Below are 21,277 nucleotides of genomic sequence, written 5' to 3' on the forward strand. Positions count from 1 at the left end.
TTCAAGCAGAATCTTCCAGTTCCATGCCATTGAAAAAAAAAACTTGTTTCCTGGAAGGTAGTCGCATGCACAGTTGGTGATGACAAGGCTTTTTTTCCCTGGACATGTATATATATTTGCATTTTTTCTCTTTCCTGTTTATGATTCTTTGGTTTCATCAGGCACTGGTTTTTATCAGGCTTTGTTGCTGTATTACTTGCTGGTAACATTTATAAATCACTGCATTCTCACAATAAACCTTTGAATTAGAAGTTAGCGTGCCCTGTTCTTACTGCTTCACACTGTACGCTCTTGCAACATTGCTCAAATAAATAATTATATAAGGTACACAGAAGCATCATAAGAGCCATGAAAGTGACGTGTTGCAGGCTAAAAAATTAAAGAATAGCCTGGCTGCAAACAGCACCAGAGAACACATAGGACGAATAAGGAAACCTAGATGACCTAACAACCGAAACATTAATATACATGCCGAGTAAATGCTGGCTGACAAGCAATAAACCGAAGATACACAACAGGGAGAAGCAAAAATTAATGTGTTTCCTGAGAAGAAATGCATACGTCTCTAACGGAAGCTATACTCAAAAGATTCTACCAGCGTTTTTAGATTTACAGCTTCCATAATTCCTCTAGGCAGCCGATCTGCACAGAATACTGCCATAATAAAGGAAAAAATGAAACATCCGCCCAAGCATAGCCAAATGCTACAAAGGCAACCCATACGGGTTCGTCGAAAGACAAGCTTCGCAGCTGAAGAAAAGCTTCACAGGACGAATTTTTCTTCAACTGCGAAGCTTTTCTTTCGAGGAACCCGTATGGATTTTCTTTGTAGCACTTAGCTATGTTTGGGTATTTTGCCTTTATTAAATACTTGTCTCCACCTTTCGAGTTTCCGCAGAATTATTACGTGAAGCCCTTGCCTTTGCTTCAGAGTTGTTGATTAATTCTACTTCGCCCGGCCATCTGCTAGCTGCCTGGTTAGCTCAGATGATAGCGTGGCTGCCCCAGAAAGGTGGTGGTCTCGGGTTCGAGTCCCGAACCAGGACGAATTTTTCTTCAACTGCGAAGCTTTTTATTCAAAGAACCCGTATGGGTTTCCTTTGTAGCACTTAGCTACGTTTGGGTGGATGTCTCATTTTCCCTTTATAAATTCTCTCTTCCTCAGGGGTTACCATTTTGGATTGTAAAACTTTATTTGTCCAACAGATGTAGGGAAGGCTTTAAGTCTTCCCACCTAGACGACGGCCAGGAGTCCTTGGACCCTAGCGGCGATTTCGGCCAGTTGGACGGTCTTCAGTTGAATCTCCGGATCGGAGCTGAGTAATAAGGTCTCCCATTGTTCTAAAGACTTTATTCTTCCCTCAGAGGGAGCCTGTGGGCATTCCCACAGAATGTGATTAAGATTAGCCCTGGCTTTACATAGCTTACACTGGCTAGAGCACTGACCCGGGTAGTAGAGGCTGCACGACACCGGGCTTGGAAACGAGTTAGTTTGCAGGCGACGCCAAGTGGAGGCCTGGCTCTTGTTTAAGGATGCATCAGCCGGAGGATATTTAACCCGCCCTAGTCTGTAGTGTTGTGTGATCTCTCTATAGCACACTAAGCGGTCTCGCCCCGTGAAGCCTTCGGCTAGGCCACCAGCTCGGAATGTGAGTCCTCAAGCTAATTCGTGGGCCGCCTCATTCCCAGCGAGGGAGGCGTGCGCAGGTGCCCAGATTATTTCAATTTTCCTGCTATCTCTGCAGGTCTGCAGGATTCTGTTCGCCTCGGGAGAAATTCTGCCTCTGGCAAAGTTCATGACCGCAACCTTAGAGTCGCTGACTATAATTTTGGCTGAAGTACTTGCAATTGCAAGTGCTATGGCAGATTCTTCTCCAATTTGAGAGCAATCCGTTGGAACTGTGCCACTGGCTGTCAATCTAGTTTCAGCGCTCGCTACAGCTAGGGCCATGCGGCCGTTGCCATAGTCTGCAGCATCAACGTAGAGCACGTCCTTCGAGTTTTTGAAACGCTTCTCAAGAGCCTCGGCCCGTTTCTCTCTGCGTTCCTTGTGATGGATTGGGTGCATGTTTTGAGGTAGTGGTGGGATTATTAGTCGGTTCCGCACGCTTCGCGGCAGGTCGACTTCGATGCCTTCTTCTGGCTGGCTTCTTCCTTTACAATTCACGCTCATATGTCAAGGATGCATTGTAGAAGAAGAAGCTAGCATTATGTGCAGATCGGCTGCCTAGAGAAATCATGGAATTGTAGATGTAAAGACACTTGGAGAATTTTGTGTGAGCATGGCCGCTGTTACACTTTTAGAGATGGATGCGTTTCCTGCTGGGATCTGCATGGCCACAAATCATTTCTTGCTGCTCCTTTTTGCGTAACTTCAATTTATTGCTTGTCAACCAGCATTTATTTGGCATGTCAAATAAACGTTCATTTGTTAGTGCGCCTTATGATCGCCTTGGTCTATATAGGGTGTTCATTCTTTTTACAGTGGAACTGTATATACCTAGGTGAAACACCCGTGGTCCGACCACAGAAACCCTACTGCGGGGGTATGAGCCATTGCATTCGTCTTATGTGAGAGATGGACAAATTTCTCGTTGGGTAGACATAGAAATGCTTATAAATTTAAGACATACATTTATCTATGTATTATTGCAGGGAAAGGAAACAGAGGGGGACGGGGTTAAGACAAGATCATGATCACATAATTATCTTGCAAAAAACGTGTGGCGGGCCATGGGCTACACCGATAGTGACGTCGTTTCTCTCTCGCAGCAGAGAGCGCTTACAGCTGTCTCTCTCCGACTTTGCAATAGGTTCAAAAATGTGCCCCTGTATTTAATTAAATAAAATGTGCAGCCCCGGTGTGTCACTTGATAACTACAGTGCATAACCGAGTCTTAAATACTATGATTAACGCTTTACGAAACACAAATACGTAACATAATTCAGAAAGACTGATGAACCCGCTGGATTAATACAATGAACCACTTACTGCACCCTTCACGGTGGTGGTTGTGCGAAGCGAGGCGCGCGGCATTTCAAATACACAATGTGATAAACCCAAGCCAAGTGTGTGCATAAGCTCATTAAGAAACAAACGTGACCTGTGGCATTTCAAATAAACAATGCAATAAACCCAAGCCAAGTGTGTGCATAAGCTCATTAAGAAACAGACGTAACCAATAGTTGAGAAAGACTTTAATAAACCGTCGGAATTAACTAAGTGGTAAACAGTTCCGGACAGGCCGGCAGTGGAAATGGACCCTTGCAACGTTTAACACCCGAAGCCTCTCAAGTGAAGCTAGATTAGCAGGACTCCTTGAGGAATTATCAGACAATGTTTGGGATGTCATGGGCTTTAGTGAGATTAGAAGAACTTTTGAGGCTTATACATTGCTGAGTAACGGACATGTCCTCTGCTATAGAGGTCCACTAGGTAAAAAGCAATATGGGGTAGAATTTCTAATCCATAAGGAGATAGCGGGTAACATTGACGAGTTCTACAGCGTTAATGAGAGGGTAGCTGTAGTCGTAATCAAACCTAATAAGAGGTATAGAATAAAGGTAGTACAAGCCTACGCTCCAACTTCCAGTCACGATGATGAGAAAGTAGATCAGTTTTCTGAAGATGTTTAATTAGCGATGAGAAAAGTGCAAACTCAATATTCTGTAGTAATGGGCGACTTCCATGCATATGTGGGAGAAAAGCAGGCTAGTGAACAAGCAATTCGCAACTACGGCGTTGATTCTAGAAACGCTAGAGGAGAGATGTTGGTAGAAGTCGCAGAAAGTAATAAGTTTGGAATAATGAACACCTTTTCCAGGAAGCGTAGCAACAGAAAGTGGACCTGGAAAAGCCCTAATGGTGAAACAAGAAATGAAGTTGACTTCATACTTTCTGCCGATCCCAGCATAGTGCAGGATGTAGAAGTGATAGGTAGGGTAAAGTGCAGTGATCATACGTTAGTGAGGGCTAGGATTCACCTCAGTTTGAAGAGACAAAGAGCTAAATTGGTCAAGAAGAAACAGGTCAACTTAGAGGTATTAAGGGTAAAAGCGGACTAATTCAGGCTGGTACTTTCAAACAAATATGCAGCCTTAGAACAGAGAGATTTATTTTTTATTTAGTTATCTATACATACTGCAGCCCGTTATGGCTATGGCAGGAGTGGGTGTACGTGCGAGTAAAATTAATTATGGTATGCAGAAACAGGAACACAGAAATAGAAAAATGTTAAGGAACTATACATCAGCAATAGCATTTAAAAATTGAGAAATGGGTAACAAACGAACTTCGGCAGGTAAGAAATTCCACTTTTCAATCATGCGGGGGAAAAATTATATTTGAAACATTAGTGCGTGGATGGAGTGGTCTAATATTAGATGCATGATAAGCCCTAGTTGAAGTTGGGCAAGCAGGCCTTAAAAGGGAGGGATGTGATAGCTGACAAAGAGAGTTCTTATAAGAATAGAAAATCTACAGAGATTCTATGTGCCACCGTCTAGAAAGAAATTGGAGGTTTAATTCAGCAAGAGCAGCTGACGGTAAAAAGTTTCGGTCGAAACGACGGTAAACAAATCAAATAGCCTTCCTCTGGACCGACTCAATACAATTAATTTCGCATTGTTTATGTGGGTTCCATATGGAAGAAGCATATTCTAAGAGTGGGCGAATCAGTGTTTTGTATGCTACTAATTTAGTGTCCCTCGGAGCAGCAGACAAAGTCCGGCGTATGTAACCAAGATTTTTAACGCTTCACTACAAATGTAATCTGTATGTTTGGTCCAAGACAAGGTGGGTGTAAAAATGACGCCTAAATATTAATATTGAAAAACTCTTGTTAGTGGTACGCCGTTGCAAATATAATCAAAACATACGGGCGTGCGTCTGTTAGTAAAAGACCTTATAACAGTCTTATCAAAATTGATGCTCATTTGTGAGGTAGCACACCAGTTACAAAATGAAACAAAGGCATCCTTAAGCCGCTGATGATCAGCGAGTGAATCAACTGGGCTGTATACATACAATCATCTGCATATAGAGGCGTATTTTTGAAGTAACCTGCTATGGAAGGTCGTTAGTAAACAATAAGAATAGTAGAAGCCCAAGTAGAGATCCCTGTGGGACCCCTGAGGTGACGTCGACTACAGACGAATCCGCAGAATCATAGCATACGAATTGGGAACGCAAAGAAAGGAAACTGGAAATCCAAGACACCAACTGAGGGTTATTTAGAATATTATGGAGTTTCAAAGCAATTTAGAGTGTAGTACCGTGTAGAAAGCTTTGCTAAAGTCAATGAAAATGGTGTCGATCTGATTACCTAAGTCGATGAAATGAGAAAGGTCATGAGTTAACTCCGAACGTTGGGTTACAGTACTAAAACCGTGCCTGAAGCCGTGCTGAAAGCTGCCCAATAAGTTATTATTTTCAAGCAACATTATTATATGCTTATATATTATGTGTTCTAGTATTTTACATGAGGTCGGGGTTAAAGAACTAGGCCTATAGTTAGATCAGAGCTGTCTGTCACCAGATTTATATAAAGGTAGTACTGTAGCTTTTTTCAAGGAATAAGACACAACGCCGCTATTAAGGGACTTCTGACATATACTGAACAAATATTTAGATGTCCATAGCTAGAATCGTAATAAAAAGGAATTCGGAATTCCATCAGGGCTGGCTGGCTTTTTAGTATCTAAGTTCAGTACAAGATTCAAAACACCTCCTAGGCTAAAGTTGATATCATCAATTGCATAAATACCGTTAGTTGTAAGTGTTGAAAGACTGGAGTCATCCGAGGCGAACTCTGACTGAAAATATGTATTAAACGCTTCTGAAATCTCTAATTGATCATTAACAACACTGTTGTTGAGTTTGAAAGATGTGGAAGAAGAAGAGCCAGGAGATCTGAAAGACCATAATTTACGGGGGTTCGCCTTGAGCAGTTTCGGCAACTGAACATTATAGAAGAAATGTTTAGCCGAGGTAGTTTTTTTCTGGAGTTAATCTTTAACCTGAGCGTATAAAACGCATGCCTGAGGATTGTTCGAGCGCTTAGTGCGAAGTCTGCCAGCACGGCGCGATAAGTGCTGCAGTTCTCGGTTCATCCAGGGAAGGTTATAGTTCTTTTTCTTAGGTTTTTCTAGGATGATGATGACATAGAGCTAATGAATGAAACCGTAACTAGGTTGGCTTCAGAGGCAGTAATTGAAGTGGGAGGCAAGGCACCAAGGCAACCAGTAGACAAGCTCTCCCATGTAACAGAGGACCTAATAAAGAAACGACAAAAAATAAAAGCATCCAACTGAAAAGATAGGATAGAATTCGCGGAACTGTCAAAACTGATTAACAAAGGCGAAAATAAGGGATATTCGAAACTATAGCGTGAGAAAGACTGAAGAAGCCGTAAAATATGGACGCGCCCTGAAATCGGTGAGAAAGAAACTTGGCATAGGACAAACCAAGATATATGCACTGAAAGATAAGCAGGGTAATATCATCAACAATCTAGAAGATAAAGTAAAAGCAGCGGAAGAATTCTGTACTGACCTGTACAGTACCCAGAGGAGTCAGGATACCTCAATTAGAAACAGTAATGAACAGGATACAGGAACTCCTCCTATATATAGCGAAGAGGTCAGAAGGGCCTTGCAAGACATGGAACGAGGAAGAGCGGCGGGAGAAGATGGAATAACAGTCGATTTAGTGAAAGATGGAGGAGACATAATGCTTGAAAAACTGGCGGCTCTTTATACGAAGTGTCTATCGACTGCAAGGGTCCCATAAAACATTAAGAATGCAAACAATATACTAATCCACAAATCCTCATTAATGTATCTAAGTGGTGCACAGATTTTGGCATGACTGTTAATACCGGTAAAACTGTTTATCTTTGTGTAACGCCTAAGAAACCTCCTCTCAAATATATTTATAACCTGACATCTCTGCCTTTGAAACAGGTTACAAGTACCTAGGAGTGACAATCACTAATAACCTCTCTTGGAATCTGCACATTGAGAACGTTTGCTGTTCAGCTTTCCGCAAACTTTGTTACTTAAGACATAAACTTCGCAGTTCTCCTCCTAATGTCAAACTTCTTAGCTAATTCACATTCATACTACCTAAGCTTGAATATTGCTCTATTGTTTGGGATCCTTATAGTAAGCTTAACATAGAAAAGTTAGAGAGGATTCAGCAAAAAGCTGTCAGGTTTATCTATTCCAAATTCAAGTATACTGATTCTTCTTCTGAGCTCATGAAAGCTAACAACATTGAGCTACTTGAATCGACAAGAAAAAAATGTCGTTTCAATTTTTTAATTTTACTTCTTAACGGTAAGATGGGTATTGATCAGACGCATTTTATTTTCCCTTTGGCCACAAGACCTACGCGACAGTACCAAACGCACTTTCGAACCACTTACTTTGCAAGAACAGACAATAATAAGTTTTCCTTTTTTCCGCGTTCTGTGTCCGACTGGAATAGTCTAACAGAACCTTATGACACACTATATGACTAGATGATTATGTCTTTTTGTGTTCTTTCGTCTGGTACTATCATGTTTCTTTTCTTGTTGTTCTCCTTTAATTGTATTGCCCGTCCTGCTTGCACCAGATTGGTCACCAGTATGTAATAAATAAATAAATAAATAAATAAATAAATAAATAAATAAATAAATAAATAAATAAATAAAAAGGCAGACGTTAAAGAATTGAAAAATTATAGGCCCATTAGCTTACTCCCAGTATTATATAAAATATTTACCAAAATAATCTCCAATAGAATAAGGGCAACACTGGACTTTAGTCAACCAAGGGAACAGGCTGGGTTCAGGAAGGGATACTCTACAATGCACCACATCCATGTCATCAATCAGGCTATCGTGAAATCCCCAGATTTCAATAAGCCTCGCTATATGGCTTTCATAGATAACGAAAAGGCATTTGATTCAGTAGAGATACCAGCAGTCATAGAGGCATGACGTAATCATGGAGTACAGAACGCTTACAAAAATACCTTGGAAAGTCTGTACAGAGGTTCTACCGCTACCTTAATTCTACAGAAGAAAAGCAGGAAGATACGTGTGTGCACACACACACACACACACACACAAACACACAAACACACACACACACGCACAAACACATACACACACACACGCACACGCACACACACACACACGCACGCACACACAACCACACACACACACACACACGCACACACACACACACACACACACACACACACACACAACTAGCGCCCGCGAATTTCCTAATTTCATCACTCCACCTCGCCTTTTGTCGTCCTCGATTGCGTTTTCCTTCTCTTGGTACCCATTCTGTAAGGCCACCGGTTATCTAACCGGCGCATTACATGACCTGCCCAGCTCCATTTTTTCCTCTTGATGCCAATCAGAATATCGTCTATACCCGTTTGCTCTCTGATCCAAACCACTCTCTTTCTGTCTCTTAAGTTATGCCTAGCAATCTTCGTTCCATCGCTCTTTGCGCGGTCCTTAACTTGTTCTTAAACTTCTTTGTCACTCTCTGCGTCTCTGCCCCATATGTCAGTACTGGTAATATTCACCTATTGTACACCTTCCTTATCAATGATAATAGTAAGCTTCCAGTCAGGAGCTGGCAATGTCTGCCGTATGCGATCCAACCCATTTTTATTCTTTTATGAATTTCCTTTTCATGATGAGGGTTCCCTGTTATTAATTGACCTAGGTAAACGTACTCCTTCACAGACTCTAGAGGCCGACTGGCAATCCTGAACTCTTGCTCCTTTGCCCGGCTATTTATCATTATCTTTGTCTTCTGCATAATAATCTTCCACCCTACTATTACGCTCTCTCTGTTAAGGTCCTCAATAATTTGTTGAAACTCGTGTGCATTGTCGCTGAATAGAATAATGCCATCGGCAAACCGAAGGTTGCTGAGATATTCGTCGTCGATCTTTACTCCTAAGCCTTCCCAGTTTAATGGTGTGAATACTTCTCCTAAGCACGCAGTTAATAGCATCGCAGAGATTGTCTCCTTGTGACCCCTTTCTTTAAAGGTATCTTCCTGCTTTTCTTCTGTAGAATTAAGGTAGCGGTAGAACCTCTGTACAGATTTTCCAAGGTATTTTTGTAAGCGTTCTGTACTCCATGATTACGTCATGCCTCTACGACTGCTGGTATCTCTACTGAATCAAATGCCTTTTCGTTATCGTCCAGCGCGATGGACGAACCAGACTACCGCTAAGGTTGAATGTCACAACAATTTCCATTCCACGTCCAGTAGTCACACATCATTTGAGGCTTCGTTTAGGGGCACACGCGGGCTTTCGGGTTGGTGCTTGTTGTTGCGTTTGGTGCAAGAATATGGCTAGGAGCAGGCACCGCACATTCGCAATCACGAGCAATATACACACATTTCTACAGAAGCTGACACCGAGTACGCGTAGCGCGAGGATCTCGTTGGGCTGACACGACGACATTGTGGCAGCCGAATTCTTAATGCTGCATACGCGGTGAGGGTAGCTATATGAACTCGTCAATAGGTCATTTTGTAGATTGTTGTAGCGCAGGCTGAACGAAACGGTCATAGAAGGCAGATGAGACAACACGCAGTGTTCAACAGCCAGTTGACAACAGCCGTTTACGTGCGCCGTGTCTCATCGCACTGAAATTCGCAAACCGCCGTTGCGTGCTCCAAAACAAATCTGAACTTCAACACATTTTTAAATTACAAAAGGCGCATATTATTTGCTCCTAATAAAGAAATGGCAACAATAATAAAATGCAAACGTTTTATTCATTACATAAGAAGAAGCATGCAGCATGTGCCTCGAAACCTGGCAGTAAGCAACCCTGGGCGTCACACCAGTCGCATTGTTGAAATCTCAATCATGTTAAATGGGCCGTCTAAAAATCGCATTGCGACGCGTGCGACAGCACCGATTTTCATCGTTCCCGTCGCAGCATGTGAAACAGCCTTTACGCGTGCGATGCTGAGCATATATATATAAGCGTGTGGGGTTCAGAAAGGCGGTCAGGTCCCAGCAACCCCTCGAAAAAATGAAAACTTTCCGCCTAAGCTTTCAGGAGTGCTTGAATAGAGGCGGTTCAGTAGAAAAATAACCGCCGTTAAATGCCGCAATCTCTTGCCCTTACAGCCCAGCACCGCCATTACCATGACCACAATCGACGATATCCTGCTGCACCTGGGGCCCTGGCACTACCCCGTGCTGGTGTTCTGCTTCTTCCGGGGTTTCCCGGCAGCCTATTACGCCATGTCGCTCTCGTTCACGGCTCCCTCGCTTCGGCACTGGTGCGCCAGACCCCCGCTGCTGGCGAACTGGACCACGGAACGGTGGCTCCTGGAAGCCGTACCCCCAACTCACGGTACGGCGGCGACCGCAATGCGCGCTGCTTGCCCTCTCGGTGCTTCTGCGGCGGAAGACCGCCGCGCGTTGCCCGCTGCCTCAGTTGACAATGCAGTCATCAGGCCACTGTGCTTTAGCCACGTCTGCAGCTACCGCGTCAGCGCTTTGCCGCGTTTGTCCTCCGTTCGCGTCTGGCTTTCGGTGGGTATGGTGGGGGTAAATTTAGATGAGCCAGCGCCCGGGCAGGTGAACGGAGATAGTGGGTGGGTTGAAACTTTCTTGACAGTCAGTAGAGCATATTCAGATACTGGCGAGTTCTTCTGGTACCAGCCGTCATGGCCTAGTAGCTTTGGGGATGCGCTGCTAAGCCCGAGGTTGCAGGATGGAATTCCTGCAGCGGCGGCCGCATTTCCATGGGGGCGAAATGCAAAAACACCCCTGTGCCCTAGATCGGCTGCAGGTTAAAGATCCCCTGGTGGTATAAATTAATCCGGAGTCCCCTACTGCCGCGTGCCTCAAAATCGTATCGTTGTTTTGGCACGTAAAACCCCCCGAATTTACTAAAGGTTATAGTTCTTCTGGTAGTGTTACGAAGTTCGCGAGTTACGAGGAACCTCGGAAGCACATGCATGGTGAACTCAACTTTTGGTGACGTACCGCGGTGGGAGTAATCGAAGGATGCATCCAGAAGCGTGTTTAAATAGAACCATCAGATAAATTCTTGCAGGCACGAAGATGTAAAATTCTTGAAGTTAACGTGTGCAAGCAGTGTGTAGACCCATTGTGGAAATCGTTGGTACCATTCAGTATTGTAAGATAAAATTCTAAACTACACATTAGCAAATTGGCAAGAAACATTCAGTTGGATAGGACACACCAGATGGGTTCGCCTTCTCTTGGCGCTGCACTGCTACTCTGTATGTGAAGATTCGCTGCACTTTATTTTCCCCCTTTACTGCCACACGCAGAGTTCCAATGAACTGCAGCGTGGAGACACCTATTTTGAAAGTTGTTTCCAGCCTCTACACGACGTGCAAGTTCACCCTTTGTAAGAGACAAGCAGGATGCGAGAAATCGGGGAAATGCGGGTCCTGTCGTTAACACTCGTTCATTTTTCTGTCGACACACTCACAGAGCAGAGTGCTGGTTACAAAGTACGACCGACTACGGTACAGAGCTCTCCGCACTGCGCCCCTGTTATCAGAAGCCTCGTTCGAGTGCACTTCTTAGTGACCACAGTTATAAAGCGGCTTATTTAGTGCAACAATGCCTACCACTTCGACGTTGCTTATCAAGGAAAGCAACGGACGGACATTCAACACAGCTTCTATATATCTGTTTACTACCCAACATTGCTTTAGTATAATTGCATGAGAAGCAAGGTGACGCGAATGAGCTCGTACGATTTAAGAACTAGGCGCCTGAAACATTTTTGATTGCGGCTCTTTCAGCTTGGTGCGCCGCGCTCTTAAGTGCGCATGGCTTAGTTAAGCCATTAAATCTTTTCGTCTCAGCGAGTTTTAATGAAAGAAAGCATCTTACAGAATGTAGGGAACTTCTAAATGAATAAGCGCTCGTACGTTATTGTCAACGATTCTGATCCTTGCCCATGCGCTCTTCACACGAAGCCCATTTCAAATATGCACGTCTGAGCATGCGTCTTGAATATAGGCCGTATTGTTCGATGTCTTTAGCCTCTTTGTCTTCCTGTTTCCCCATGACAGTGAATGAAAAGACGATGCCCAGTCACTGCGACACGTACACGATCGAAGTCCTGGTCAACGGCACCGTCTCCATTCTGAACGACTCAACAGTGCGCTGCTCCAGCTGGGAGTACGATTTAGGGGACAATACTAATACGATGACCAATAACGTAAGTCGCACATTTTGGTTTTCTCGTTTAATTTGCAACAAGCGAAGCTAGCGGAGGGCGAAGACCGCTCGCGTAAGCGCCTTGTGCCGACTCTCACGCATTCCCTCCGCTATGCCGAATTAAGGACGACGTGCAGTAAGCTATGACAAGGCCCTCTGTCACCTTCACGATATTGCAAGTATTATTTTAGCAATACACGATCAATCAATAGTTAAATACGCGATTGATCTAATGAAGGTAATAAGATATCACGAATGATTTAACGAAGCAATGAATCAGCTACTCAAATAAATAATTGAAGAACCTGCCTCTAAAACAAAGGATAGAAATATACGCCAACGTCGCGCTGAAGCTGAACGAAAATTTGAATACAATATAATGCACGTCGCTGGACAAATTATTTGTTTTGTCTTTAAAAACTAGCGCTTTGTTGAGGCGTTCAAATTTTTATTTATTTTGTGTTTGCTTAAAAATAACTAGAGTTTGATATGATGTTCCTATTATGTTCACACATTCGATCATCGTAAGTTTGCTGTTGTGTTAGCTCTTGGCTGTGCTGTTCACTCCCCGATTGCGGCGGTTCTTTGTTTCTGCTGGCAAGGTCTTTCTCAGGCAATATTTAAATCTTAACAAGGGAGACCATGTATATGTCCAAAATTTGTGCCAAAACAAAATTTTTTGGCACAAGAGTCTGTGGTACACGGACCTAGAATAGCCAACTTGTGCAGCTGCTTGGATAAACACGTAAAATTTGCAAAGCTACCACGAAGACCTCACGAGTTCGAATCAAGAGAATTCGGGAAGCAGCGACGCTGAACTGCTACAAGATGGTTGAGAACAATCATTCGTTTAGTGCGTGGACTGGAGAATTGATGCCAATGTATTTGTATACCCGTCGCGCATTTGCGGGTTTCACGTGAAACGCCTAAAATGTTGATACAACTAAAGCGTCAGATTTCTAAATTAAAACTGTCGAATATCATGCATTTCTTTACTAAGTGGTCTGCGGGCTTTATATATACCTAAAAGTTATATAGGTATGAAAGCTATAGTAGCAAGTTGCACACAACTGTTCATAGGCGACGTTAATGGGTGTGCGCACAGCACACAGGCCGGAGTGTCCGCTTTGCATTGTTATCATTGTTGCAACCAAGTCCGGCGCGTGTCGCCAAAAAACGCGCTTAGGCAAAGCGAAAAAGAAGAAGAAAAAAACAGAATCAGCGCAGTTGTCCGCAGCGCCTAAAATGTGAGTGCAGCAGACCATAAAGATTCCAATAAAGTTTAACTTGGAAGCGCTTCCTTGGTTGCATTCCGCCCGTGTTTCCCAGGTGCTTGCAGAAGAAGCAGGCAATGCGCGACGTTCGAGTGTGCCTGTAGAAGAAAGACAGTATACCGTTAGCTATATGTTCGACACTATGTGCACGCCCAGTCAAGAATGTTGCATTTTCGTCGACGATACATGTTTGTAGAGCAAAATCACGAGCAAAGAGTCTCCAATTTTACATAATTCACCTACGTAAATCCCACACAATAAATTTATCTTGTGCTGAAATACCAATCGTGCGTTCGGCAACACAAGCTCATCGTGATGTGTCTGCGAACGTGGCCACGACTGCAGTAGCCATATACATAAAACTACACTGCATCGTGATTGCTATGAGGCGACCACTGACGTCTGTGCAGTGTGCTGACGTAGCACCGGCACGCTTACGCGCTGAGTTGTCATACGCAGCGAAGCACGACAGACACGCGCCCAATCTCTTTTCCAACCTCTGCTTTACATATTGTCGTCGCTTTGAAGCTCACGTATTTCAGAGCAGAGTAGCAGCCGGCGCCGCCTACAGGGACCGAAACCTCCTTAATTAAATGGGGTTTTACGTGTCAAAACCACTGTGATTATGAGGCACGCAGTAGTGGAGGACTCCGGAAATTTCGACCACCTGGGGTTCTTTGACGTGCACCTAAATCTAAGTACCACGGGTGTTTTCGCATTTCGCCCCCATCGAAATGCGGCCGCCGTGGCCGGGATTCGATCCCGCGACCTTGTGCTCAGCAGCCTAACACCATAGCCACTGAGCAACCACGGCGGGTGCCAAAGCCGCCTTAAAGGGACACTAAAGGCAAATAGTAAGTCGACGGGGACTGTTTAAATACCATTCCAGAAACCTCGCAACGCTTGTTCCGTGCCAAGAAAAGACTTAGCTTACGAGAAAATTGCACCGGAGGGGTCCGAATACCTCTCTTCCGAAATTCGAATATCCCGCCACCCAACCGGGGGAGTGGTGACGTTGCATACGCATTCAACTAGCAGTTTGTGCGAGTTTCGCGAGCCAGCACAACCAGCGCAGCACTACGCGATAACGAATCTACTTAAACGCGAAAGAGCGAGCGGCACAGAGTCGAGCGAAAACGAAACCTTTCGACTGCCCCCGTCGTTATCAAGGATAATTTCAATGAGTTATTAATGAGTTAATGAGTATTCAATGAGTAATGAGTAATGAGGTAATGAGTATTCAATGAGTTAATGTAAATGAATGAGAACTGGACAAGTAGCATTTTATTTCATCTTCTAATACAGGGATGTTTTTTTGCAACGAGTGGTTGAGTACTAATGACAGAATTTTACTGAGGAGTGCTTTCGTCATCGGGCAAGTGCTTGAATATCCCGGGGGAGTCTCTGGTCATGTCCTGCATTTACTTCGATTTCTCGATTATTAAGGCTCTGTTCGCGATAATATTGACGCATTAGAGATTCTCCAGCACTAATATACCCCTTTAGCTTGACTTAATATTTCCCTTTAGTGTCTCTTTAAAGTCGAAATTAACAACTTAAATGAAGAAGGACTTCAACACACATGTTCGCACATTTCTGCCTGACCTGTATTCCCATGTTACACCAGATGTCTACTACTCATGGTCAAAAGCCCAGACTATACAGACGGGAGCACCGGAAACGTAGCAATAAAGCCACTGAAATCTCATTTTAGTTGTCTCACGAGTCCATCTCGCCGGCACTCGCGCAAGACGCGTGTCACGCACCTGTACACAGAAAAACATATCCCTGCACGCTTATCTCCCGCGGCCTCCGCGATAAGGCACTCTTTGCGCGCTTGTCCTTTTTCCTGCTTTCTCGGGGTCGCACGTTAATTCTTGACCCGGCGCAGTGGCCTTCTCTTCCGAATAAGGGTTCTTCGTATCTCCTCGCCATCATAGCTTTGCGTTGGTGCCTCCGTTAGTGGAAGCTGTTGAGCCTCTTAGTGGCGGCGGCGACAAGAACAGGGAAGCCTCTGCTGCAGGGCCAGCAACGAAATACGAAAGCGAGGTTACTCGCCATGTCCATCTCTTGCTCAAGACTTTTTTTGAACGTGGATTTGCCTGCGCATCCGCTGTTATCGTTCCGCGCTGCACGGAAGGAGAGACTATGCCTAACATGCAGATTAGCTTCCCAGCAGAGAGCCTCACTGTGTACACGCATGAACCTGGCCCTGTTTGAAGCGGTCTTTCATATTATTTTTTAGAATAGCTTGCCAGGGGCCAGGCGTGTAGAAGGGGGGGGGGGACATTCTAGATTTGGTCTAGAATGCCTTTTTCACGCCCGAAAAGCCATTTCAGCGCGAACATTGCAAACTCGGCCTCGATTTCGCAGCAACGCCCTTGCAACGGCAGTCGCATACCGCAAGGAGCCCCATCCCAGCACAAAGTTTCAAGGCCGTTTTGATGACGAGCGGGCTCGCCGCGGCATCTCGCGGAGACCACGGAATCTACGGAGCGCATGGATTTCAATTCCGAAACTTTAAGGCTATAAAGTTATTATAAACATTTGATGCGAAAGGTGCATTGAAACTTCCAAAGTCGTGCTTTAGACTTTCAGCTCCGGAACTTTGTGGGTTTAATGTTGTTATAAACATTTGACGCCAATGTTGGGTTAAATTTTCTAAGTTCGTACATCGGACCATACAACGAGACAAGCCAAATTAACACACTATCACACAAGTTGACAAAGCACGCAGCGAGGTCCGATGAGACTAAGCGTTGTAGCGGTTCATTTATGCCTCTCTCTAGAATAGCAGCTTGGGCTTGTTGGTTTTCCATCCTGGTGTTAACAGCGCAAAACGTAGACGAGACACGAGACGAGAGGACGACACCACAAGCGCTGTGGTGCAGCGCTTGTGATCTGTGAATCTGTGATTGCCCAACATGTTTGCTTTGTTAGACGCATTATATACAGTGACTTTTTCTTAGATACGTAGATTTATTGGAGACCTATGCTTATATTTAAATATTTTGTCGGGAGGTTTTGTGTATATGTGCAGTAAACTTCGTTTCCAGTGACACTTGTTTGCCCTTTATCAAGCTGTATCATCGCATTTGTATATTCCATTGTATCTTCGCATTTTTAATGTACGAGGGCGAGTCAAATGAAAGTGAGCCAACGAACTCCGCGCAATAATGGTTCGGTTCATTATCTGCGAGGCATGCGCGTAGCACGCAGGCATCTCTCAGTTACAAAAGTGGCACACAAGTGTGAGGATAAATGTTCTTCAATGATCTCTTACACTGGATTGAACATGGTTGCGTGATATAACGGACGCTCCAAAAGTTGAACAGCATGGTGTCGTGGTGGTTTTGACAGCTGAAAGTGTTTCCCCAAAAAAAGTTTGTCGCCGTATGGCTGCCATGTATGTTGAACATTGCATGTCAAACGGTTAAATAAGGACGTGAAATTTTCAAAGGCGATCCAAGACCGGGCCAGAGCCAAGGTGCAATCATCCCCAACACAATTGCCAAGGTTGATGAGCTGATTAGACAAGAACGGAGGATAAGCATCGATGAACTGGCAGAGCGTGTGAACATCAGTCACCTGTTCGGTTCACACCATAATTCACGAACACCTCAGTTATCGGCTCTTGCATGCGCAATGAATACCCAAGATTTGAACCACCGCCAGAAGACAGAGAGGTTTGGCGCTTCATTGACTCATCTGATCCGGTATCAGAATGAGGGTGACGACTTTTTGTTTGCAATTGTCACCGGAGACGAATCATGGTGCCACTATTACGAGCATCAAACACGACGGCAATGCTTACAGTGGAAACATTCGAATTCGCCACCTCAAAAGAAAGCAAAGGCCGTTATTTCCGCCGGAAAGATGTTGTTGACGTTCTTTTCTATGGTCAGGGGCCACTACTGATCGAATTTTCTAAAGTTGGAGAGACTATCAATCCTTTACGATATTGTGAAACGCCAGGTCTGCTGCGTGTCCCAATCAAGAACAAACGACGTGGAAATTTGAAGAATTTGGTAATCTTGCTTGCCGAAAATGCCCGTCCCTACGTCGTTGATGGTGTTAACACAAAACTGGCAAAGTCCAAGTGGGAAACGCTGCAACATCCATCATACAGCCCAGGCCTGTCGCCTTGTGACTTCCACAATCTGAGGAAATTGAAGAAACGGCTCATAGGCAACAAATTCGTGTCGGACGATGACGTGAAAGAGTCAGTTGTAGACTTATTCAAGTAGCAAACCAAGGAGCTTCATAAGACAGGAATCATGCGACTCGTTAGCCAGTGGGACAATTGCCTCAATGCTCATGAAGACACCCCGTTTGTCATATATTCGCATTGGCTCCCTATCATTTGACTCGCCCTTCTCATATTCTGCAGAACTTCTGCTTTTTATATGGGCTCTAAGTTGGGACAATAATTTAGGGGCAAATTACTCAAAAGACACGACCGGTGACAGCTGCTTCTGCGCAATACATTGTAACAAAGGACAGCGTCATTGAGATTTCCCCTAGCCGTTGCACATGTACAAATATCAATACAAAGTTCTTGAATACGAAAGTTTCATTAAAATATTTGTCTTCAACGTGTTCATTTCATGGTCGTTACATTTTTCATATCAACGGCATGCACTGCTTTGCTGGTTTCAAACTGATATAGTTCTAAAGTTCGTGTGATAATTTCTTTCTAAATAGACAAAAAGAAACACGGAAGCATTGATATCCGTCATTTCGGGCAGAATGTTTTGGACATGCGAGCATATTCTTTTATGAAAAAATACATATTTTACTTGCCTTGACAGTGCGTAGCGTTGAAAAATTTGTTTCCAGCATCTTTGACAATGGCAATGCAGTTTATTATTTATGCATTTGATCCCTCGGCAAAATCTATAAGAAGGCGGCGGAGCTGCAACGTGAGGCCCCCGACCGAAATTTCTGGCTATGCCACTGCACGGGGCCAATTTGATTATCTCAATAAGAGTTCGGATGCCCTCCTCGTGTAGAAATTGCAGTAACGGCTTTCATGCCAGCCCATGGAATTCCTGTGTTTAATAATTTCTTTATTATTTATTTCACAAGGTAATTTGTTTGGGGACATTTTGCAAGGTGCGGAAAACAAACGACTAAATGCAGGCGCGCGTTTACGAATGGTCGCACCGGCGTTCGACAACCTTATGCCCCAACCACTGGCACGCGCCGAAAGCTTCGGCGCGCGCTGGCAAGCGAACGCGTCGCTTCGCTTCGGCTGGAGGGAAAGGGCGCGCAACCACTGGAGACAAGCTCCGACGCTCGCCGAAGCTCGCTCCTCGGCTGCGGCGCACTGTTGATGGACTATTCCGTCTTCATCCGTCAAAGTCCGGCCTAAAACAGCCTGCTGTAAACTAAGCTTGAAACAATAAGTTAGTGATCTGTATGTGCTTTTAGATATAGAAAACACGTTTGAATAATGAATATGCACCTGCCGCAACAGTTTGTTTTTATTTTTGAAGTAACAATAGTGTACAAAATATCGACATCAGCGCTCGCGCGTCGTCTGTCTGGAAGATCGCTTTGCAAACACCTGCACGACGATGCCATATATCAAAGACTGTTGTACCATTTCATTTTTTGGTAGCTTATTGCACAGCCAACTATGTAAGAATTAGGCGTGCAATGTATAACTGAAAAAAATATGTGTTGGAAATATTGCCACGTAGTAGTGACGGTAAATAAATAGTGCCGGCTCAATCGCGACGATAGCGGCGAGCAATGTCGGCAATCGTAGAAAATCTCATGTGGGGGTCAAGCGCGTCGGTTTGCATACATCAGTCATCGAAAGTCACAGCCTATTCACTGGTGCCCGCGGGCCTTCCAGAAACTACAACACAATTCGTGTCGCGTGTGCAATCAGATTAGCAAGGTTCGTGAAAACGTGAAACGCGAAAAAGTGGGTTGTGAGAAAATCAGCAAAGCAGAATTGAAACACCTGTAGCACTCACAAAAAAAAGCTAGAATAGCTAAAATTTATGTAATTCGTATCTTGTCTCCCCCCAATTCTTGATTCTGCCAAATCTAGCCCATGGAGCACCTCTATTATTCTAGATTGTTTTGATGCATCAACACCACATCCGGAGGCCTTCACATTGAGTGTATTGCTACAAAACATTTTCACAGTGTAAGGGCCATGTTATATTGCAACTGGTTTCCACATATCAAGTTTGCTTCTTTACATTATTGAAATGACATACCGTAATATAATACAAGCTTGAGAATTGGAGGGTTTTAATAGGAGTCTTTCGTTGCCCTTTGCCAAGTCGTACTATTGAAGCATTTGTTCGAATGTATGGGAGCACCTCATTTGCATAGTATGAGAAATATATAAACAGGTTATTTTCACAATATATACACTTCGTCGCCACAAAAAGAAAAATTGCAGTTTATTGTTTTCAGCCTGCTATGATGTTTTGACTGAGAAAGATATATTCAATTTGTTCTGCGAGGCACGCAATAATTGCTGTGGCATATTATTTTATTGCACAACACTGCATACAGTAGCCAGCCATTATTAAAACTCAGAAGAAATTAGTAACACAATGCATATGATCAGGCACATAGCATATTATTGCACTTTCTTAATTCATGCCAGAACGATGACCACAGGCGTCCTTCTCCAACAAGGTCAACATCCATCGTGCCTCCTTGCCATCGGGCTTCACACCCTCAGCACGTTCAACCTCAGCTTTGTGGTGTTTAAAACAACCTCAAGTGCGTCTTACGGTACCAGGGATAAGAAAAAAGACCGTCCTGCCTACCTTGGCCTTGAAGCAAGCAGATCTGGGTTGTTTGCACACTTTCTATTTTGATCGAGTCCACATATATACGGATGGTCCTTCCACTCAGACCAGCTCCACCAGCGCAGTGGTTATATTATCACGATCACTAAGCATCCAATACAAGATTTCTCACTTGACAACATCGGCCGGTTCGGAGCTTGTTGCCCTCCGAGGTGCCGTTGATTATATTAATAACCAACCGGCTAATCGGCGGGCAATATTCTGCGATTCAAAGGCGGCCTTACAATGCCTTCTGCCATCTCTTCGTCGCGGGTCATGTGAACAACTCGTGTCGGAGATACGAGAAATGCACCATCACATGATCATGAAAGGACACGACGCCATGTTTCAGTGGCTGCCTGGTCATTGCGGTATCTCCGGCAACGACCTCGCTGACGAAACTGCTAGGAAAGCCCACGAAGGAGCAACCCTTGTTTCTATACCTTTATCGCGGAGCGACGCAGCCCAACACTTAGGCAAGCTAGCGCACTCTTTTGACATTGGAAAAGTGGCACACACCTGAATTGACTCACCATCGCTTGCATTCCCTCGATCCCTCTATGCAACAGCGGCTGTTACCAGGTCTTCCGCGAAATTAGGAAACAGTGCTGTGCCGCTTACGTTTGGGCGTCGCATTCACCAGTGCATATGCATTTTTGATTGGAATGACTGATAGCGCCGAGTGCAATGCCTGCGGTGTCGAGGAAACCATAGAACACCTAATGTGCTACTGCCCATCTTTTGAAGATGAAAGGCAAGACCTCTGCAGAGCTCTCAATCAGCTAGATGGAAAGCCGTTCACCTTGAACAAGATCTTGGGACCATGGCCTCGCATATCGCAGCTACAAAAGGCCACAAAAGCGTTGCTGCTATATTTGAAAGATACCGGATTGAGTCAGCGTCTGTGATCCGGACTGAGTGACCGACTGATATCC

At 44.3% G+C, this 21,277-nt stretch overlaps 1 protein-coding gene across 2 annotated transcripts in view; it reads left to right on the forward strand.

Annotated features, from left to right (window-relative positions):
• LOC139051616 (organic cation transporter protein-like) overlaps positions 1-21,277 on the forward strand; it is a 151,964-nt gene that overhangs the window by 17,246 nt on the left and 113,441 nt on the right. For both annotated transcript variants that reach the window (XM_070528553.1, XM_070528554.1), the window contains exons 2-3: positions 10,166-10,394; positions 12,100-12,248. In XM_070528553.1, coding sequence (XP_070384654.1) covers positions 10,184-10,394; positions 12,100-12,248 — 360 coding nt within the window. In that variant the 5' untranslated portion in view covers positions 10,166-10,183. The remainder of the gene's footprint in view (positions 1-10,165; positions 10,395-12,099; positions 12,249-21,277) is intronic.

This window comes from Dermacentor albipictus, unplaced genomic scaffold (assembly GCF_038994185.2).
Source record: "Dermacentor albipictus isolate Rhodes 1998 colony unplaced genomic scaffold, USDA_Dalb.pri_finalv2 scaffold_13, whole genome shotgun sequence".
NCBI lineage: Eukaryota > Metazoa > Arthropoda > Arachnida > Ixodida > Ixodidae > Dermacentor > Dermacentor albipictus.